At 46.2% G+C, this 19,492-nt stretch overlaps 1 protein-coding gene across 3 annotated transcripts in view; it reads left to right on the top strand.

Moving 5' to 3' along the window:
• The window catches only part of LOC143767964 (uncharacterized), a 29,240-nt gene extending 12,479 nt beyond the window's left edge, over window positions 1-16,761 (top strand). For 2 of the 3 annotated variants that reach the window (XM_077256540.1, XM_077256541.1), the window contains exons 2-7: window positions 11,614-11,763; window positions 11,893-12,072; window positions 12,155-12,278; window positions 12,358-12,455; window positions 12,654-12,744; window positions 15,518-16,761. In XM_077256540.1, coding sequence (XP_077112655.1) covers window positions 11,686-11,763; window positions 11,893-12,072; window positions 12,155-12,278; window positions 12,358-12,455; window positions 12,654-12,744; window positions 15,518-16,605 — 1,659 coding nt within the window. In that variant the 5' untranslated portion in view covers window positions 11,614-11,685 and the 3' untranslated portion in view covers window positions 16,606-16,761. Of the gene's footprint in view, window positions 1-11,015; window positions 11,369-11,613; window positions 11,764-11,892; window positions 12,073-12,154; window positions 12,279-12,357; window positions 12,456-12,653; window positions 12,745-15,517 lie in introns of all 3 variants that reach the window. The other variant, XM_077256539.1, reaches the window with a different exon arrangement.
• Window positions 16,762-19,492: the final 2,731 nt, after the last annotated feature.

Below are 19,492 nucleotides of genomic sequence, written 5' to 3' on the forward strand. Positions count from 1 at the left end.
GCTAGCTGGTAGCTCTAGTGGACTGAGGTTCTCCCCATGTGCCATGAGTTGGCACATGGGTTCTTGTAATCTCAGGATGGTTTTTTGATTAGGGTTTTTTGCTGACCGCTCAGACCCCTTTTGTATCGTTCTGCTTTCTAGTTACAGCGGGCCTCAAATTTGCTAAACCTATTTATATCATCTCTATGTGTGTGCCTTCCTCTCATTTTCACCGTCAATACATGTGGGGGGCAACTATACCTTTTGGGGTTCATTCCTCTGGAGGCAAGTGAGGTCTTTATTTTCTCTGCAGTGCTAGTTAGCTCTTAGGCTGGTGCGTGGCGTCTAGAACCAACGTAGGCACGCTCCCTGGCTATCTCTAGTTGCGTTTGTCAGGCGTAGGGCAGCGGTCAGCCCAGGTTCCATCACCCTAGAGCTCGTCCGTTTTTTATTTGTACTTTGCTTGTCCAGTGCTATCCCTTGCCATTGGGATTCATGACAGTATAGCCGGCCCACAAAGTGTTAATTGTTTGGGCTGAAGCAGGAGAAAAAGAAGTGTTTTGGGGAAATTTTTTTTTTTTTCCCTTAAGAGGTTTTGCTGCCTAGCCCTTAATTGCTGTCTAGCTGCTTCTTACCTCCTCTTAACCCTTGAATGGCTCTGACCTTAGCTGTTTAATATGGATGTCCAGAGTTTGGCTTCCAGCCTGAGTAATCTCGCTGTAAAGGTTCAAAACATACAGGATTTCGTTGTTCACACTCCCATGTCTGAACCTAGAATTCCTATTCCAGAGTTCTTCTCTGGAGATAGATCTACCTTCCTGAATTTCAGGAACAATTGTAAATTGTTTCTTTCTTTAAAATCTCGCTCCTCTGGAGACCCTGCTCAACAGGTCAAGATTGTTATATCCTTCCTGCGGGGAGACCCTCAGAATTGGGCATTTGCATTGGCACCAGGGGATCCTGCATTGCTCAGTGTGGATGCATTTTTTCTGGCATTGGGATTGCTGTATGAGGAACCTAACCTGGAGATTCAGGCTGAAAAGGCTTTATTAGCCCTCTCTCAGGGGCATGATGAAGCAGAAATATATTGTCAAAAATTTCGGAAATGGTCGGTGCTTACTCAGTGGAATGAGTGCGCCCTGGCTGCTAACTTCAGAAATGGTCTTTCTGAGGCCATTAAGGATATTATGGTGGGGTTCCCTGCGCCTACAGGTCTGAATGAGTCTATGGCTATGGCCATTCAGATTGATCGGCGTTTACGGGAGCGCAAACCTGTGCACCAGTTGGCGGTGTCTTCTGAACAGGCACCTGAGACTATGCAATGTGATAGAATTCAGTCCAGAAGTGAACGGCAAAATTATAGGCGGAAAAATGGATTGTGTTTTTATTGTGGCGATTCAGCTCATGTTATATCAGCATGCTCTAAACGCACAAAAAAGGTTGATAAATCTTTTGCCATTGGTACTCTGCAGCCTAAGTTCATTTTGTCTGTGACTCTGATTTGTTCACTGTCTTCCATTTCCGTCGATGCCTATGTGGATTCGGGCGCTGCCCTGAGTCTGATGGATTGGTCATTTGCCAAACGCTGCGGTTTTAGTCTGGGGCCTCTGGAAGTTCCTATTCCTCTGAGGGGAATTGACTCTACACCATTGGCTATGAATAAACCGCAGTACTGGACACAAGTGACCATGCGCATGACTCCCGTTCATCAGGAGGTGATTCGCTTCCTTGTACTGTATAATTTACATGATGTACTAGTGCTTGGTCTGCCATGGTTACAAACTCATAATCCTGTCCTGGATTGGAAAACAATGTCTGTGTTAAGCTGGGGATGTCAGGGGGTTCATGATAATGCACCTCTGATTTCAATCGCTTCATCTACTCCTTCTGAGATCCCTGCGTTTTTGTCGGACTATCGGGATGTTTTTGAGTAGCCTAAGCTCAATTCGCTCCCTCCTCATAGGGATTGTGACTGTGCTATAGAATTAATTCCTGGCAGTAAGTTTCCTAAGGGTCGTTTATTTAATCTGTCAGTGCCAGAGCATACTGCTATGCGGAATTATATTAAGGAGTCCTTGGAAAAGGGACATATTCGTCCATCTTCGTCCCCTCTGGGAGCAGGTTTTTTTTTCGTGGCAAAAAAAGATTGTTCCCTGAGGCCTTGTATAGATTATCGCCTTCTGAATAAGATTACAATCAAATATCAGTATCCATTGCCATTATTGACTGATTTGTTTGCTCGCATTAAGGGGGCTAGGTGGTTCACTAAGATAGATCTTCGCGGTGCGTATAATCTTGTGCGGATAAAACAGGGTGATGAGTGGAAAACCGCATTTAATACGCCTGAGGGCCATTTTGAGTATTTGGTAATGCCTTTTGGACTCTCCAATGCTCCGTCAGTCTTTCAGTCCTTTATGCACAATATTTTCCGTGAATATCTGGATAAATTTATGATTGTGTATTTGGATGATATTTTGGTGTTTTCTGATGACTGGGAGTCTCATGTTCTACAGGTCAGGAAGGTGTTTCAGGTTCTGCGGGCCAATTCTCTGTTTGTGAAGGGCTCAAAGTGTCTCTTTGGAGTCCAGAAGATTTCTTTTTTGGGGTACATTTTTTCTCCTTCTACTATTGAGATGGATCCTGTCAAGGTTCAGGCGATTTGTGACTGGACACAACCTACATCTGTTAAGAGTCTTCAGAAGTTCTTGGGGTTTGCTAATTTTTATCGTCGGTTCATTGCTAATTTTTCCAGTGTTGTTAAACCTTTGACTGATTTGACTAAAAAGGGTGCTGATGTTGCTACTTGGTCTCCTGCGGCTGTGGAGGCCTTTCAGGAACTTAAACGCCGATTTTCTTCTGCTCCTGTGTTGTGTCAACCAGATGTTTCACTTCCTTTTCAGGTTGAGGTTGATGCTTCCGAGATTGGAGCGGGGGCGGTTTTGTCACAGAGAAGTTCCAATGGCTCGGTGATGAAGCCATGTGCATTCTTCTCTAGAAAATTCTCGCCCGCCGAGCGCAATTATGATGTGGGTAATCGGGAGCTTTTGGCCATGAAGTGGGCATTTGAGGAGTGGCGTCATTGGCTTGAGGGTGCTAGACATCGTGTGGTGGTCTTGACTGATCACAAGAATCTCATTTACCTTGAGTCTGCCAGGCGTCTGAATCCTAGACAGGCTCGTTGGTCGTTGTTTTTTTCTCGTTTCAATTTTGTGGTTTCATACTTGCCAGGTTCAAAGAATGTGAAGGCAGATGCTCTTTCCAGGAGTTTTGTGCCTGACTCTCCTGGAGACTCTGGGCCTACTGGTATCCTTAGGGATGGGGTAATATTGTCCGCCGTATCCCCAGACTTGCGACGTGCATTGCAGGAGTTTCAGGCGGATAAACCTGATTGTTGTCCACCAGAAAGACTGTTTGTTCCGGATGATTGGACCAGTAGAGTTATCTCCGAGGTCCATTCTTCTGTGTTGGCTGGTCATCCTGGAATATTTGGTACTAGAGACTTGGTGGCCAGGTCTTTTTGGTGGCCTTCCTTGTCAAGGGATGTGCGCACCTTTGTGCAGTCTTGTGAAGTGTGTGCTCGGGCTAAGCCTTGCTGTTCTCGAGCCAGTGGGTTGTTGTTATCCTTGCCCATCCCGAAGAGGCCTTGGACGCACATTTCCATGGATTTTATTTCTGATCTCCCTGTTTCACAGAAAATGTCCGTTATCTGGGTTGTGTGTGACCGCTTTTCTAAGATGGTTCATTTGGTGCCCTTGCCTAAGTTGCCTTCTTCCTCTGAGTTGGTCCCTTTATTTTTTCAGAACGTTTTTCGTTTGCATGGGATTCCGGAGAATATCGTTTCTGACAGGGGATCCCAGTTTGTGTCTAGATTTTGGCGGACGTTTTGTGCTAAGATGGGCATTGATTTGTCTTTCTCGTCTGCATTCCATCCTCAGACGAATGGCCAGACGGAGCGAACTAATCAGACCTTGGAAACTTATTTGAGGTGTTTTGTTTCTGCTGATCAAGATGACTGGGTTGCCTTTTTGCCACTGGCCGAATTTGCCCTGAATAATCGGGCTAGTTCTGCTACTTTAGTCTCTCCTTTTTTTTGTAATTCGGGGTTTCATCCTCGTTTTTCTTCTGGTCAGGTGGAGTCTTCGGATTGTCCTGGAGTGGACGTGGTGGTGGACAGGCTACATCACATTTGGAATCAGGTGGTGGACAATTTGAAGTTATCTCAGGAGAAGACTCAGCAGTTTGCTAATCGCCGCGCGGGTCCCCGACTTCTTGTTGGGGACTTGGTGTGGTTGTCTTCTCGTTTCGTCCCTATGAAGGTTTCTTCTCCTAAGTTCAAGCCTCGGTTCATCGGTCCTTATAGGATCTCGGAGATTCTTAACCCTGTATCTTTTCGTTTGGATCTCCCAGCATCGTTTGCTATTCATAATGTGTTCCATCGGTCGTTATTGCGGAGGTATGAGGTGCCCGTTGTTCCTTCGGTTGAGCCTCCTGCTCCGGTGCTGGTGGAGGGAGAATTGGAGTATGTTGTTGAGAAGATCTTGGATTCTCGTGTTTCCAGACGTAAACTCCAGTATTTGGTTAAGTGGAAGGGTTATGCTCAGGAGGATAATTCCTGGGTGGTCGCCTCCGATGTTCATGCGACTGATTTGGTCCGCGCCTTCCATAGAGCTCATCCTGATCGCCCTGGGGGTTCTCGTGAGGGTTCGGTGACCCCTCCTCAAGGGGGGGGGTACTGTTGTGGATTCTGTTTGTGGGCTCCCTCTGGTGGTTACGGCTGGTACTGGGTGACTTTGGTGGGTTGCTGTCTCTGGGTTCCACCTGTCCATCAGAGGCTGGGTGTTTCCTATTTAGCCTGGCCTTTCTGTCATTCCCTTGCCGGCTATCAATGTATTCAGATGTGCTCTGTTTGGTTCCTGACTACCTGCTCCCAGATCTTTCAGGATAAGCTAAGTGCTGATTTTCAGTTGTTTGGTTTTTTGTCCAGCTTGCTAATTATGTCTCTATGCTAGCTGGTAGCTCTAGTGGACTGAGGTTCTCCCCATGTGCCATGAGTTGGCACATGGGTTCTTGTAATCTCAGGATGGTTTTTTGATTAGGGTTTTTTGCTGACCGCTCAGACCCCTTTTGTATCGTTCTGCTTTCTAGTTACAGCGGGCCTCAAATTTGCTAAACCTATTTATATCATCTCTATGTGTGTGCCTTCCTCTCATTTTCACCGTCAATACATGTGGGGGGCAACTATACCTTTTGGGGTTCATTCCTCTGGAGGCAAGTGAGGTCTTTATTTTCTCTGCAGTGCTAGTTAGCTCTTAGGCTGGTGCGTGGCGTCTAGAACCAACGTAGGCACACTCCCTGGCTATCTCTAGTTGCGTTTGTCAGGCGTAGGGCAGCGGTCAGCCCAGGTTCCATCACCCTAGAGCTCGTCCGTTTTTTATTTGTACTTTGCTTGTCCAGTGCTATCCCTTGCCATTGGGATTCATGACAGACGCAGACCTTTCAGTGGCTGGCACATAACGGATTCGTCTTCCCTCCCTACTCTATCTGGCTCTGGGGGGCGAGAGGGTAGGGGGATTCGTGGCATGGACCGTCCTCTGGGGAACCACAAACACTCTTGATGTGTTAGGGCCTTGCCTCGTAGACCACAGATGATACGGTAGTGACAATTCTAGGTGGGAGATTAGAGTGACAATTCCACTGTCGCCCTCAAAAGCCATATCTGAAAAAAAAATTAAAAAGAAAAAGGAAAATCGTTAATAAAAAACCCCCCAAAACCTAAGTCAGAAACTGGGCTGGGCGGTCCAGACCCATGTTGCCTCCTACTGACCTTAAGCTGAAACGGATTAGCTTCGTGCCAGTTGGTGGTGCAGCCTACTCTACAGGGAAATACCTAAAAAAAAATTTTGCATAGCATAAGCAGCATACACTCATGTTTTTTTTGTGTACCCCAATGAAGCATTAGCCCCCCCCCCACATCAACCAGATGGCCACACAGCATAACCTCGCTTCCCCAGTCAGAAACCTCCACCACACATTAATCAGCGGACCCCACAGGATAAATCCAAAGCCCACAAGACCTTCCCTCCCCTCAAGCGTAAATCCAAATATGACGCCCCCTGCCCCAACCATAAATCCCATCAGACACCCCCCCCCAATCGAACGCCACCCCAGCTTAAACTCTCATCGGATGTCCAACCCCCACAAACTCCCATCGGACGTCCAACCCCCACAAACCCCCATCGGACGTCCAACCCCCACAAACCCCCACCGGACGTCCAACCCCCACAAACCCCCACCGGACGTCCAACCCCCATCGGACGTCCAACCCCCACAAACCCCCATCGGACGTCCAACCCCCACAAACCCCCATCGGACTTCCAACCCCACAAACCCCCATCGGACGTCCAACCCCCATCGGACATCCAACCCCCACCGGACGTCCAACCCCCACAAACCCCCATCGGACGTCCAACCCCCACAAACCCCCATTGGACGTCCAACCCCCACCGGACGCGGAACCCCCCACCCAGCACAAACCCCCATCAGACGTGGACCCCCCCACCCAGCACAAACCCCCATCAGACGTGGACCCCCCACCCAGCACAAACCCCCATCGAACGTGGACCCCCCCACCCAGCACACACCCCCTTCGGACGTCCAACCCCCACAGACCCCCATCGGACGTCCAACCCCCCCACCCAGCACACACCCCCTTCGGATGTCCACCCCCCACCAAGCTTAAACCCTCTTCAGCCCCCCCAAACCCAACCTATAAGCAGGTTGCCCCCCAATAAAAGGGATCCCCCAGTAAGCAGTAGGTCATCCCCCAATAAAAGGGTTCCATCCATAAGTAGCAGGTCATCCCCAAATCCCACCACGGGATCCCCCCAATAGCCAGCAGCAGGTCGCCTCCCCACATTCCACGACAAGCAGGTCGCCTCCCCACATTCCACGACAAGCAGGTCGCCTCCCCACATTCCACGGCAAGCAGATCGCCTCCCCAAATTCCACGGCAAGCAGGTCGCACCCCACAAGCAGGTCGCCCTTAAATCTCACCACAGGGGTCCACCCAATAGCCTGCAGCAGGTCACCCCTCACATGCAGGTCACCCCCACATCCCACCACAGGGGTCCCCCAATAGCTTGCAGCAGGTCTCCCCCCACATCCCACCACACGGGTCCCCCCAATAGACAGCAGGTCACGCCCTCCCAAAACCCGACCACAAGCATGTCGCCCTCAAACCCCACCACCAGTCTCCCCAATAGCCAGCAGCAGGTCGCCCCCGCTAAAAGTAGTCCACCCCGTAAGCAGCACGTCACCTCCAAACCCCACCACAGGGGTCCCCCCAATAGCCAGCAGGTCACCCCCAAACCCCACCACAGGGGCCCATCAATAGCCATCAGCAGGTCACCCCTCCACAAGCAGGTCGCCCCCACTAAAAGGGGTCCCGCCACAAGCAGGTCGCCTCCCCAAACCCAACCATAAGCAGGTCACCCTCACTAAAAGGGGTCCCCCGCAAGCAGGTCATCCCCAAATCACACCATAGGGGTCCCACCATAGGGGTCACCCCAATAGCCAGCAGCAGGTCTCCCACCCCAAACAGGTCACCCCATAAGCAGCAGGTCACCCCTAAATCCCACCACAGGGGTCCCCCCAATTGCCAGCAGCAGGTCACCCCCCCACAAGCAGGTTGCCCCCCACTAAAATGGGTCACCCCCAATAGCCTGCAGCAGGTCGCCCCCCCACAAGCAGGTCAGGGGTCCCCCAATAGCCTGCAGCAGGTCGACCCCCTCACAAGCAGGTCGCCTACCACAGGGGTCCACCACAACAGCCAGCAGCATCCCCCCCCCCCCAACAAAATCCCACAATAGCCAGAAGCAGCCGGTCCCCCCCAAATCTCACCACATGGGTCTCCCACAAAAGCCAGCAGCAGCAGGCCCCCCCAAATCCCACCACAGTGGTCCCCCACAATAGCCAGCATCAGGTGCCCCCCCAAATTCCACTACAGGGGTTCCCCAAAAATCCCACCACAGGGGTCCCCCCACAATAGCCATTAGCAGCGGAGCCCCCCAAAATCCCACCGCAGGGGTCCCCCACAATAGCCAGCAGCAGCACGCCCCAAAATCCCACCGCAGGGGTCCCCCACAATAGCCAGCAGCAGCAGCACCCCCCAAAATCCCACCGCAGGGATCCCCCACAATAGCCAGCAGCAGCGGAGCGCCCTCAAAAACACACCGCAGGGGTCCCCCACAATAGCCAGCAGCAGTGGAGCCCCCCAAAATCCCACCGCAGGGGTCCCCCACAATAGCCAGCAGCAGCAGAGCCCACAAAATCCCACCGCAAGGGTCCCCCACAATAGCCAGCAGCAGCGGAGCCCCCCAAATCCCAACGCAGGGGTCCCCCACAATAGCCAGCAGCAGCAGAGCCCCCCAAAATCCCACCGCAGGGGTCCCCCACAATAGCCAGCAGCAGCGGAGCCCCCTCAAAATCCCACCGCAGGGGTCCCCCACAATAGCCAGCAGCAGCAGCACCCCCCAAAATCCCACCGCAGGGGTCCCCCACAATAGCCAGCAGCAGCGGAGCCCCTCAAAATCCCACCGCAGGGGTCCCCCACAATAGCCAGCAGCAGCGGAGCCCCCCAAAATCCCACCGCAGGGGTCCCCCATAATAGCCAGCAGCAGCGGAGCCCCCCAAAATCCCACCGCAGGGGCCCCCCACAATAGCCAGCAGCAGCGGAGCCCCCCCAAATCCCACCGCAGGTCACTCCCCACACAGACAAGTAGGTCGACCACCACAGGGCCTCCCCCCAATAGCGATCAGCAAGTAGCATTTTTTCACCCTGAAACCACTAACCTCCATGGAGTCCACAAGCTATAATGCTGCTTTCATTTGCCGCCTTGGTAAAAAGAGAATGTGCCCATGATGTGAACTCAGAACACGCCCCCGGAAATGACATCACACCTGGAAGGAGCCCATACACTCTAGCATTTACCGTACCAGAAGTAGCAAGAGCTGGGACTCTGCTCTTGCCTGGCATAATTTGAACTCTGAGACTTGACCGGCGAAGGTCAGGTTCTCAGGAATTGACATGCAAAGTCTGGACTCCAGGTCTTGACCAGAGCAGATCTGGTTCTCAGGCCTTGGCTGGCATAGTCTGGACTCCAGGACTCGTCTGGTGCCACCTGGGTACTGCTACCACAACAAGCTGCCTTGGGCACTTTACCATGGCCTGGTACCTCAGAATGTTCACTGGCACCCTGTTTTTTTGCTTGGCGCCAAATCTGTTCTGGCTTTGGGGCTATGGCCTTTACAATAACAGGAAACTGTGTCATCAAGGTCACCTGACCTTATGTACCATCTAAACTTTCTTCCTGAAACTTTTTCTCTTCCCATTGATTCCGTAGGGTCCTATCTGGATGGCAGATGGCAGATTTTTTTGTAAAAATGCCGCACAGCCCTGAGGATTTGTTCTTCTTATGACACGTTTTTACACCCCTTATGCAGTATATATGATTCCCCTCACACAGTATAAAGTTTCCACAGTACTGGCATGTCTCACACAAACGATATTTCCACAGTATCACCATACCCCCCAAACATAGTATAATCTCACAGTCCCGCCATTCTCTCCACACAGTATGTTTCCATAGTACCATCATCCCACCCCACACAGTGTAATGTTCCCACAGTACCACCATCCTCCTACATAGTACAATGTTCCCACAATAGCAGGTTCCTACACACAGTATAATGTTCCCACATTACCGCCATCCCCTTACATAGTATAATTTTCCCACAATAGCAGCTTGCCATTCACACAGGATAATGTTTCCACAGGACTGGCATCCCCCATTTTCTAATGTTCCCAGAGTACTGCCCTCTACATGCACAATATGGTACCATCCACCCCACCGACAAACTCACAGCTACACAGTGTTCCAAATTATTATGCAAATTGGATTTAAGTGTCATAAAGATTTAATTGTTTTGTTTTTCAAATAAACTTGTGGATGGCATTGTGTCTCAGGGCTCAATGGATCACTGAAATCAATCTTAAACACGTGATAATTAGTTTTCCAGGTGATTCAAATTAAATCCCAGCCTCTGAGGAAGCCATTGCGAAACGTGCGTCGGGGCGCGTGGCTACAGATGGGCATCAATATTGTTGAGACTACTTACAATATGTATGGCCCCTTAGTGTTTTAGGTGGTGCGTTTTCTATGACAGGTCACTGACCGAAGAACAGTGAGAAATCTCTATGTTACTATTGTATACTTACCTCTAGGACACTTAGGATTTGGCCATCCCTATATCTCTGGAGTATATGCACTGGCACTTTAGTTTGGATTGATATTTTGATTGGGGATATTGCTGATGATTATGTATTACTTTTGCCCATGAGTATGTCTTGTCTGTAGCAATTATACATTTTGGCATCTGTGGCCATATTCAAATAGCTCTGTTTATACATATTTATAACTTAATGACTTCTGTTTCTACTCAATTTTTGCAATAAAAGAATACAATTTTATTCTAATCAAGAAAACTTTTTATTTGATTTTTTGGTGGTGTTTTTGCATCATGTTTTGGTGGTTCAATGTTGTTTGGGAGCTCTGCAGGGTTGTACCCATATGTATACGGGTTGCTTTAATCACAAATTCTTATGATGGTATCTGTATTTGAGATTCTGTTGTTTGACCATTATTAGTCATGTAAGTATAGTAGTATCTAGGCCGCCCCATACTATCGAGTACTCTGAGGCGGAGGGCATTCAGCCGAACTCTGTCACACCTTCTGAGATGCCATGTTTGCTTTTGACAAGAGCAAGTGGTTAAACTGCCAGGGTTTTTGTTGCAACCGCACCTGTGCCATCCTTGCGGTGTATATATGTTCTGGAGCCCAAAAGATTTAGACATTTGTGGTTAAAAAATAATAAAATGTGCCTTCTGCTTTTTCCATGTTTTTTTCTTTTTACAAGAACTGTTGGAGTCAATTTTCTTTTGAAACACTTCAATATCTGCTTTTTTCTTGTAATATAGGAAAACCTAACGGGAGAAATAAACCCCATAAAACACTGTACATGGAGACTTTGGGATCAGATAGTTTCTGTCCACGGAGTTTGTGCAAGTAAAAATGCTTTTATAAAAACCTCAGGCTTCTGTGTGTGAATCAGACCTGAGATCTAACGTGATAGAAGATTACAGTGCGGGGAAGACGGGAAACCTTCATATTGACGGCCGGTGGTGATGGAGTCAGTGACGGACTCTGGACAAATATGTTTCTAGAGCCATAGTAGAAGATGAAGATGTCGTCCTCATCATGAAGTAGTTATTTCTCCTGTCACGTGTAATGAATATCTCCTGCAGTATTGCTAATGCCGATTCCAGTTTCGGTAAATGAGACAAGAATTAGCGTTATGGAAGATGAGTCTATGAGAAACGTATTCAGCTGCCGACTCCGAGGAAGAAACTGCTTGTTTTCTGTGGCCTAAATATATAGGTTTTATTAGTAGATGTAAAGAAGGAAACTGTACTGTAAAATAATAAATCTCCATATGTTTCCCTTATTATCTCCAGTAATTGTATTATTACACAGGATTTTTATGATGTTACATCGGCTCATCTTCTTCTCATTCAGGTCTCTACAATATCGGATCCTCTCAGTGAAGATCTTCTGTATAAGAGAATTTTCCTGATTTACCCATCAAAGATGGATATGGACAAAGACAAGATGGCGGAGAAGATGTTACACCTCACCCTAGAGATCCTCTTCCAGCTTACTGGAGAGGTGAGAGATTCTGATGACGTCACATTACATCATTCTTATCTATGGGAATAATAGATGGACAGAACTGGAGAGGTGAGGACTCTGGAAATGTTTTTAGTGAGATTTATTAATGTGTCTCTCCATAACCAGGATTACACAGTAGTGAAGAAGACCTCTAGTGAGCTCTGTCAGGACCCTGTGTCTGAGGGATGCGGAATACCCCTGAAACCAATCACGGGGCCTCCACCTCACCCCCTGATACATGAGGACATCAATTACCAGAAGATCCTAGAACTCGCCTACAAGATGATTGAGCTGCTGACTGGAGAGGTGACACTGCTGGGAATGCTGGGACATTATACAGTAACGCTATGAAGGAATCGGGAGATGACTGTATCATTGTATGTGTCAGGTTCCTATAAGATGTCAGGATGTCGCCGTCTATTTCTCCATGGAGGAGTGGGAGTATTTAGAAGGACACAAAAATCTGTACAAGGATGTCATGATGGAGGTTCCCCAGCCACTCACATCACCAGGTAATAGAACTAAATACACACAGCCTATAATTATCTGTATGTAAAGAATGAATTCAGTCCCTGTATGTGTTTCCTCCAGATCTATCCAGTAAGAGGACAATACCAGATAGATGTCCCCGTCCTCCTCTTCAACAGGAGTGTAAACAAAAAGATCCCAATGTTCCTCAGAATCATCAGGTAGATGGAGAGAAGGTGTTATGAGATCTACCCTATGATGTGTAGACAGCTGTGAAGGTCTTGTGCTCAGTCTTGTTTTATCCCCCAGTATTATATGTTTTATACTTGTGTAATGAGAACGGTGGAGATGGCAGGATTAGAGCTGATCATAGATGTGACTTCTCCATCTGTCTGTGACTTTTACAATATTTGTTTCAGGGTGAAGATCTGACCCATATTAATACTACAGAGACATATGTGAGGGGTGATGAGCGGTGTAAAGAGAAGATTCCTACATATGACTACCCAGGTGAGAAGTAACCTCTAAATGCAGAGAAGTCACAGATTCTTCTCAGTCACCGGCTGTGGCTGCTTTATCAGTGGTGTAGTCCGGCCGTATTACCATGATCACCATTTTGCCTCCCGCCTACAACATTCAGCTCCACCCAAAACTGTTCAAATTACTTTGGGCATTAAAAGCCCTTTTCTGTAGAACTTACCACCTGTAACATCCACCTACCCCCTGGGATTAGTAGACTCTGACCGTTACCTGCCCAGATCTGTAAACTACAAAGCCAAATGACAGCGTAACTACAGTAGAATGTGCTGACAAGTTAGATTATCACTTGAAGAAATATATTATGATGGGTCTGTAAGAGAAAGCGGAGGGTAATGATGCTGTTGGCTTCCTAGAACCCTGATATCTTATTGGATGAATCTACCTTCTCTCCCTTCTGTGCTGCTGAATGTGATCATATGGTCCCTACAAGACCAGGTCCAGTCTTTCTGGCCAAACTTCGCTTTTATGATCAACATTGAATGTGCAGTGAGGGCCAAGTGTGAATTTCTGTACAATAGTAACAGTTTCTCTTTATCCTGACTTTTCAATTCGTATTAAAACTAATTTCAAGGAGGATTGAGGTAAACTACAGGAAAACATTACCCCTGTGCCATGATACATCTCTAAGCTGTGTGTGGCTGAAGGCTGTAAAATACATTTTTTCACGCCTGCAGGAGATATGTTGGCATGGCTCAAGCCCTGGTTTCATGGATTCACTCCACGACATAAATTCCATTCCATGTTTTCAATCCTAAGGAGTTCAAGTTACTGCACAAACTCTCCTGAAATAGGGAGCAATATTATTTTCTCTAATCTTCTTGTCAGGACTCATAGTAGCTCCAATGGTCCACCATAAATGAGTGTAACTCGGGTTTACTGTTGGGATTCTCCACTCGTACATATGTTGTTGTTGGGGATGTGACATTTTTTTTTTATTCTGTCTTTTTTTTTTTTTTTACCTGTTCATTCTGTATGATAGTTTGATTGTGGTGGGATTGATCTGCCTGACTTATGTGAGTTTGTATCTCCCTGATAGTCTTAGAAAAAGCTCTCCATCTCCTCTTCCAAATGCCTAAGATCTAAATTTAAAGTGAACCTGTTAGCAGGACTGTGCACAGTAAACTACAGACAGTGTCAGGTCAGCTCTGTTATACTGGTTACATTGATACCTGGTGATGAAATCTATCTTGTGGTTGTTGTTTAATCTTTTTTTGTAGTTTTCAGTTAATGAGATTCTCGTGCTCCGTGGCAGGGCTGTGGTCTGGGCTGTGGGTGGTGCTGTGGTCTGGGCTGCGGCTGGTGCTTTGGGCGGGGTTTTATGTGGTACTCTGCTTACATATTCATATGTTTTGACTTATGACTGGTCACTGATCCTTCGGTGATATGCCCCCTATTTTACGTAATGCATATAATAGTGTTGATATTATTGTTGATAATGCCTATAATATTGTGGCTGTGAGGCTTAGAAAAAAAAACTACATCCAGCAAAACGACACTGGCGGTGCTTGCCCAGTAGCATCTATCTCTTACTTATAGATGCTACTGCGCAGGCACCGCCATCGCGGTGACATTTTGCTGGATGTAATTTCTTTCCAAGCCTCACAATAGCCACACTATTATAGGCATTATCAACAATAATACCAACGCTATTATATGCATTATGTAAAACTGGGGGGGCAGGTCACTGAGTGATCAGTGACATGTCAAAAGCCAATACAGATGCATATGTAATCAGAGCACCATATAAAGTCCCGCAAACAGGCCGCCCACAGCCCCACCTTGAAGCATGAGAATCTCATTAACTGAAAACTACAAACGGGCCACGGTCACAACAGGAAACAAATACACAAGCCGCAAGCTGAGCACAGAGAATTGAACCAAAGGAGAACAACGGCAATATGCTTTGAACTTTAGTAGGGTGTGGTACATTCCAATTGGCTGAAGTAGGGAGATGATTACTCTAGCTGGACAGCAGGAACAGATCCCAGATGAGATTGGACACCCCATATGCAGAAGCCCTAATATAACTAAATGACAGAAAACCAGAATAGTCAAAATCCCCATAAAGTGATTCCATTTTATAAATTAATTCACTGAGGGCAATAATCAATAGGAGGAGTGAATATTTTGACTCCACAAACTTTTTCCGGAAATTAACACGCAGTGGATGTTGGAGAGTGAAATTTACACATTTGCCATTTTATTACCCAACAAATAGTGCCCAAATTGTGCTCCAGGAAACACAGACCGTAAATTAAGTGGTCTCTTCTCACTATAATATTGCTAAATACAGGGATCCTAAATGTTGTTTGAGCACACTGCAAGACTCAGAAGTGAGAGCGGATTTTGCTGGATTGGTTTATAGGAAACGTGTTGCTTTTCAACAGCCTTTGAACCACTAATAGTGTGGGAACCTCTGTTTTTCCATTGACAGATGATACCTGAGTGGGGACTTGTTTTTTGTGAGATGAGAATTGGTATTATTTTTGCCAACATAACATAACATTGATTGGTTTCTTTTTATTTGATGTTTGGGAGGCAGAATGAACAAACAGTTGAACACCACGCACTACTGGTTCATCCAACAAGGTTTTCTATTAGACTGTGAACTGTCATTGTCTTGGTAAATAATTAAAGGGTTTTTTACATAAATTATCCATAAAATTGGCAAGCTAAGTAGAAATGTTCAAAAATATAAAACTCAAGTATATTTTGTTAAAAATAATATTTTTTTTTATTTTAGCAGATGACTATACCAGGAGATCAGAGGGACATCTACCATCTTTAATTTTTAAATCTGATGATCTTGAGATCCTACAAGATACAACTGAAGTGACTGCTGTTACTCCAGATATACCATCATCCCTTCACAGTAAAGATCTGTCATCTGATCCTATGAAACAAGTCCCATCTTCTGATTCATTACCGACTACTAAGGATAATCAAAGTCACAAAAGAGGCATTCAAAAACAAACTGCTCCTAAAGCAAAGAAGTCATTTTCATGTTCAAAATGTGGGAAATATTTTCCATGGAAATCAGTTTTTGTTAGCCACCAGAGAACTCACACAGGGGAGAAGCCTTTTTCCTGTTCAGAATGTGGGAGAAGTTTTACCCAGAAATGTAATCTTGTAATGCATCTAAGAACCCACACAGGGGAGAAGCCTTTTTCCTGTTCAGAATGTGGGAAATGTTTTAACCAGAAATCAGATCTTGTTACACACCAGAGAATTCACACAGGGGAGAAGCCTTTTTACTGTTCAGAATGTAGGAAAAGTTTCAATCAAAAATCATGTTTGGTTATACACCAGAGAACTCACACAGGGGAGAAGCCTTTTTCATGTTCAGAATGTGGGAAATGTTTTACCCACAAAGATAATCTTTTTAAGCATCTAAGAACTCACACAGGGGAGAAGCCTTTCTCCTGTTCAGAATGTGGGAAATGTTTCAACCAGAAATCAGAGCTTGTTACACACCAGAGAATTCACACAGGGGAGAAGCCTTTTTACTGTTCAGAATGTGGGAAAAGTTTTAATCAGAAATCAGTTTTGGTTAAGCACCAGAGAACTCACACAGGGGAGAAGCCTTTTTCCTGTTCAGAATGTGAGAAATGTTTCAATCAGAAATCAGATTTGGTTAATCACCAGAGAACTCATACAGGGGAGAAGCCTTTTTCCTGTTCAGAATGTGGGAAAAGTTTCAATCAGAAATCAAATTTGGTTAATCACCAGAGAACTCACACAGGGGAGAAACCTTTTTCTTGTTCAGAATGTGGGAAATGTTTTAACCAGAAATCAGATTTGGTTAAGCACCAGAGAATTCACACAGGGTAGAATCCTTTTTTCTGTTCAGAATTTGGGAAATGTTTTAACCGGAAAGCGCATCTTAATAGACATCAAAGCAGTCATACAGGGGAGAAGCCTTTTTAATTTTCTTAATGTGGGAAATATTTTACTTGGAAATCAACTGTTAATAAACATCAGAGACGTCACATAGGGGAGAAGTCTTCTTTATGACCTGAATGTTGGAATACTTTTAACCAAAATTGGATCTTCTTAACGGGGTTGTCTCTTGTCATTCCTCATGTTTGCTGACAAAAGAATAAAACTAAAGTTTATTAATTCCAAATGTAAAACTATACCCATATTTCACCTCTGAATTTTTGTCACAAAGTGACTAATAGAAAAAACATATACCCCACGTTACAGTAGATACAGTGAGGTGACGTCTACACACTCGCTTTCCAAGTCTCTCATTTCTACGGGTTTCGTCATCCTCACCAAAGGCGACTCATCAGGAGACTTTATTTAATATTGACCTATATTCATGCGAGACAAGACTACAAAAAAAAGTCTAAAATCATGTATCATGTTATCCAAAACAGTCAGAAATCTAGCCACATATAGGCAGATCTCAGACTTCAAACTATATATTTTGTAAGTTTACAAGCCACTCCAGTGGCAGTCAGTCAGGAATAGAAAGTATGTGAAATTCAGTATAATTGTGTTTTTTTTCTCCTATAGGGACCACCCTAGTTTGGTATTGTAACAGCTGTCAATTAGTAGTGCAAATTGTCCTAGACTAAACTCAGTTTTCAGATGGCCCTATATGTACCACTCAGGGAAAACTTACCTGGTCCAAAGAAGAATAGCAGCTTCTAACAAATGGCCATTTGCCATGATCAGTAAATGAGTGCAATATTGTTATACAGAAAAAAACAGAAATGTAGAAATTTTTGCAGATTTATTAAAAAAGAAAAACTTTTTGAGCTAGTATAGCCATGAGTCCACTTAGGAATTATGCAACAAGTTTTTCACACCTGGATTTGGGGATCCTTTGCCATTCTTCCTTGCAGATCGTCTCCAGTTCCGTCAGGTTGGATGGTGAATGTTGGTGGACAGCCATTTTCAGGTCTCTCCAAGGATGCTCAATTGGGTTTAGGTCAGGGCTCTGGCTGGGCCAGTCAAGTATGGTCACAGAGTTGTTCTGAAGCCACTCCTTTGTTATTTTAGCTGTGTGCTTAGGGTCATTGTCTTGTTGGAAGGGGAACCTTCGGCCAAGTCTGAGGTTCAGAGCACTCTGGAAGAGTTTTTCATCCAGGATATCTCTATATTTGGCCGCATTCATGTTTCCTTCAATTGCAACCAGTCGTCCTGTCTCTGCAGCTGAAAAACACTGCCATAGCATGATGCTGCCACCACCATGTTTCACTGTTGGGATTGTATTGGGCAGGTGATGAGAAGTGCCTGGTTTTCTCCACACATACCGTTTAGAATTATCACCAAAAAGTTCTATCTTCATCTCATCAGACCAGAGAATCTTATTTCTCATAGTCTGGGAGTCCTTCATGTGTTTTTTAGCAAACTGTATGCGGGCTTTCATATGTCTTGCACTGAGGAGAGGCTTCCGTCGGGCCACTCAGCCATAAAGGCCCGACTGGTGGAGGGCTGCAGGGCTGTTTTACTCTGTGCTTGGAGATTCTGAGGGTGAGGGGAGCTACTTGGTCCAGGGTGCTTCTAAGAGTGTCATTGTAGTGATGTACAGCCCAATCAGGAAAGGAAAAAGAGGAGATTGGGGACAGTGATGAGTGTAAGGAGCCTCAAAGTGTATGAGAGTTAATGGCATGTAGATTTCTGAATGTGTGGTAGGTAGGAGTGTACTGGGTTGGGCGAGGGATTGTGAGTGTGAAGGAGAGAATGTGGTCAGAGAGGGGAAGCGGTGAGTTATCTAGGTAGGAGATTGAGCAGAACCGGGCGAAGACCAGGTCAAGGGTGTTACCGTCTTTGTGTGTTTCAGAGGTTGAGAGCTGTGAGAGGCCGAGAGAAGTGGTCAGTGATAGAAGCTGGGATGCCGATATGGAAGTGGGGCTGTTTATGGGGATGTTAAAGTCTCCCAGGATAAGGGTTGGGAGTTCTGAGGACATGAAGTGAGGCAGCCAGGATGAAAAATGGTCAAGGAACTGGGTGGGCAAGCCTGGGGGCCATTTTATGACCGCTACTCTGAGGGAGAGGGGACAAAAGAGCCTGATTGTGTGGACCTCAAAGAAGGGAATGAGAGTGATGGAACGGGGGGATGACCTGGAAGGTGCATTGTGGGGACAGGAGTATTTCGACTCCACCACCATGTCTGTTTGTGGGTCTCGGGGAATGGGAGAATTGTAGGCCACCATGGGAAATGGCAGCAGGGGAGACAATGTCAGAATCCTGAATCCAGGTTTCAATGAGGGCCAACAGATTCAGAGAGTTGTTCAGAAAGTAACTGCAGAAAAAAAAGTTTGTTACATACAGACCGTGGATCCCAAAGGGCACATTTAAAAGAAGGATATGAAGGAGTGCAAGTAATATTAATAAGATTAGTGTGGTTGTGATACGAGGTAGGATAGGGGTTGAGGTTGGGGGATGTGGACCAGGGTTAGGAGAGATATCCCCCGAGATCAGAAGGAGTAGGAGGATGAATAGCAAGTAGTTTTTGGAATTGTACGAAGTTTTTTTGTTCAGTGTGTTTGGGCACAATGGGCTGAGGTTCTTCAGGAAGGTGAGAAGGAAGGTGGGAGCTGTACATGAGAGAGGGAAGGAGAGAGGAGCTGATGTATATGAGTTGTGATTGAGGGGGATGGTGCGGTGAACGACAAGATGGCAAGGGAACATAGGAGGATAGGAATAAAGCACATGGATAAAAGGAAGAACAGAGTGTGGTTTACCTGACTCCTGGTTTATATCA

The sequence above is a fragment of the Ranitomeya variabilis genome, chromosome 4, assembly GCF_051348905.1.
Source record: "Ranitomeya variabilis isolate aRanVar5 chromosome 4, aRanVar5.hap1, whole genome shotgun sequence".
Lineage (NCBI taxonomy): Eukaryota > Metazoa > Chordata > Amphibia > Anura > Dendrobatidae > Ranitomeya > Ranitomeya variabilis.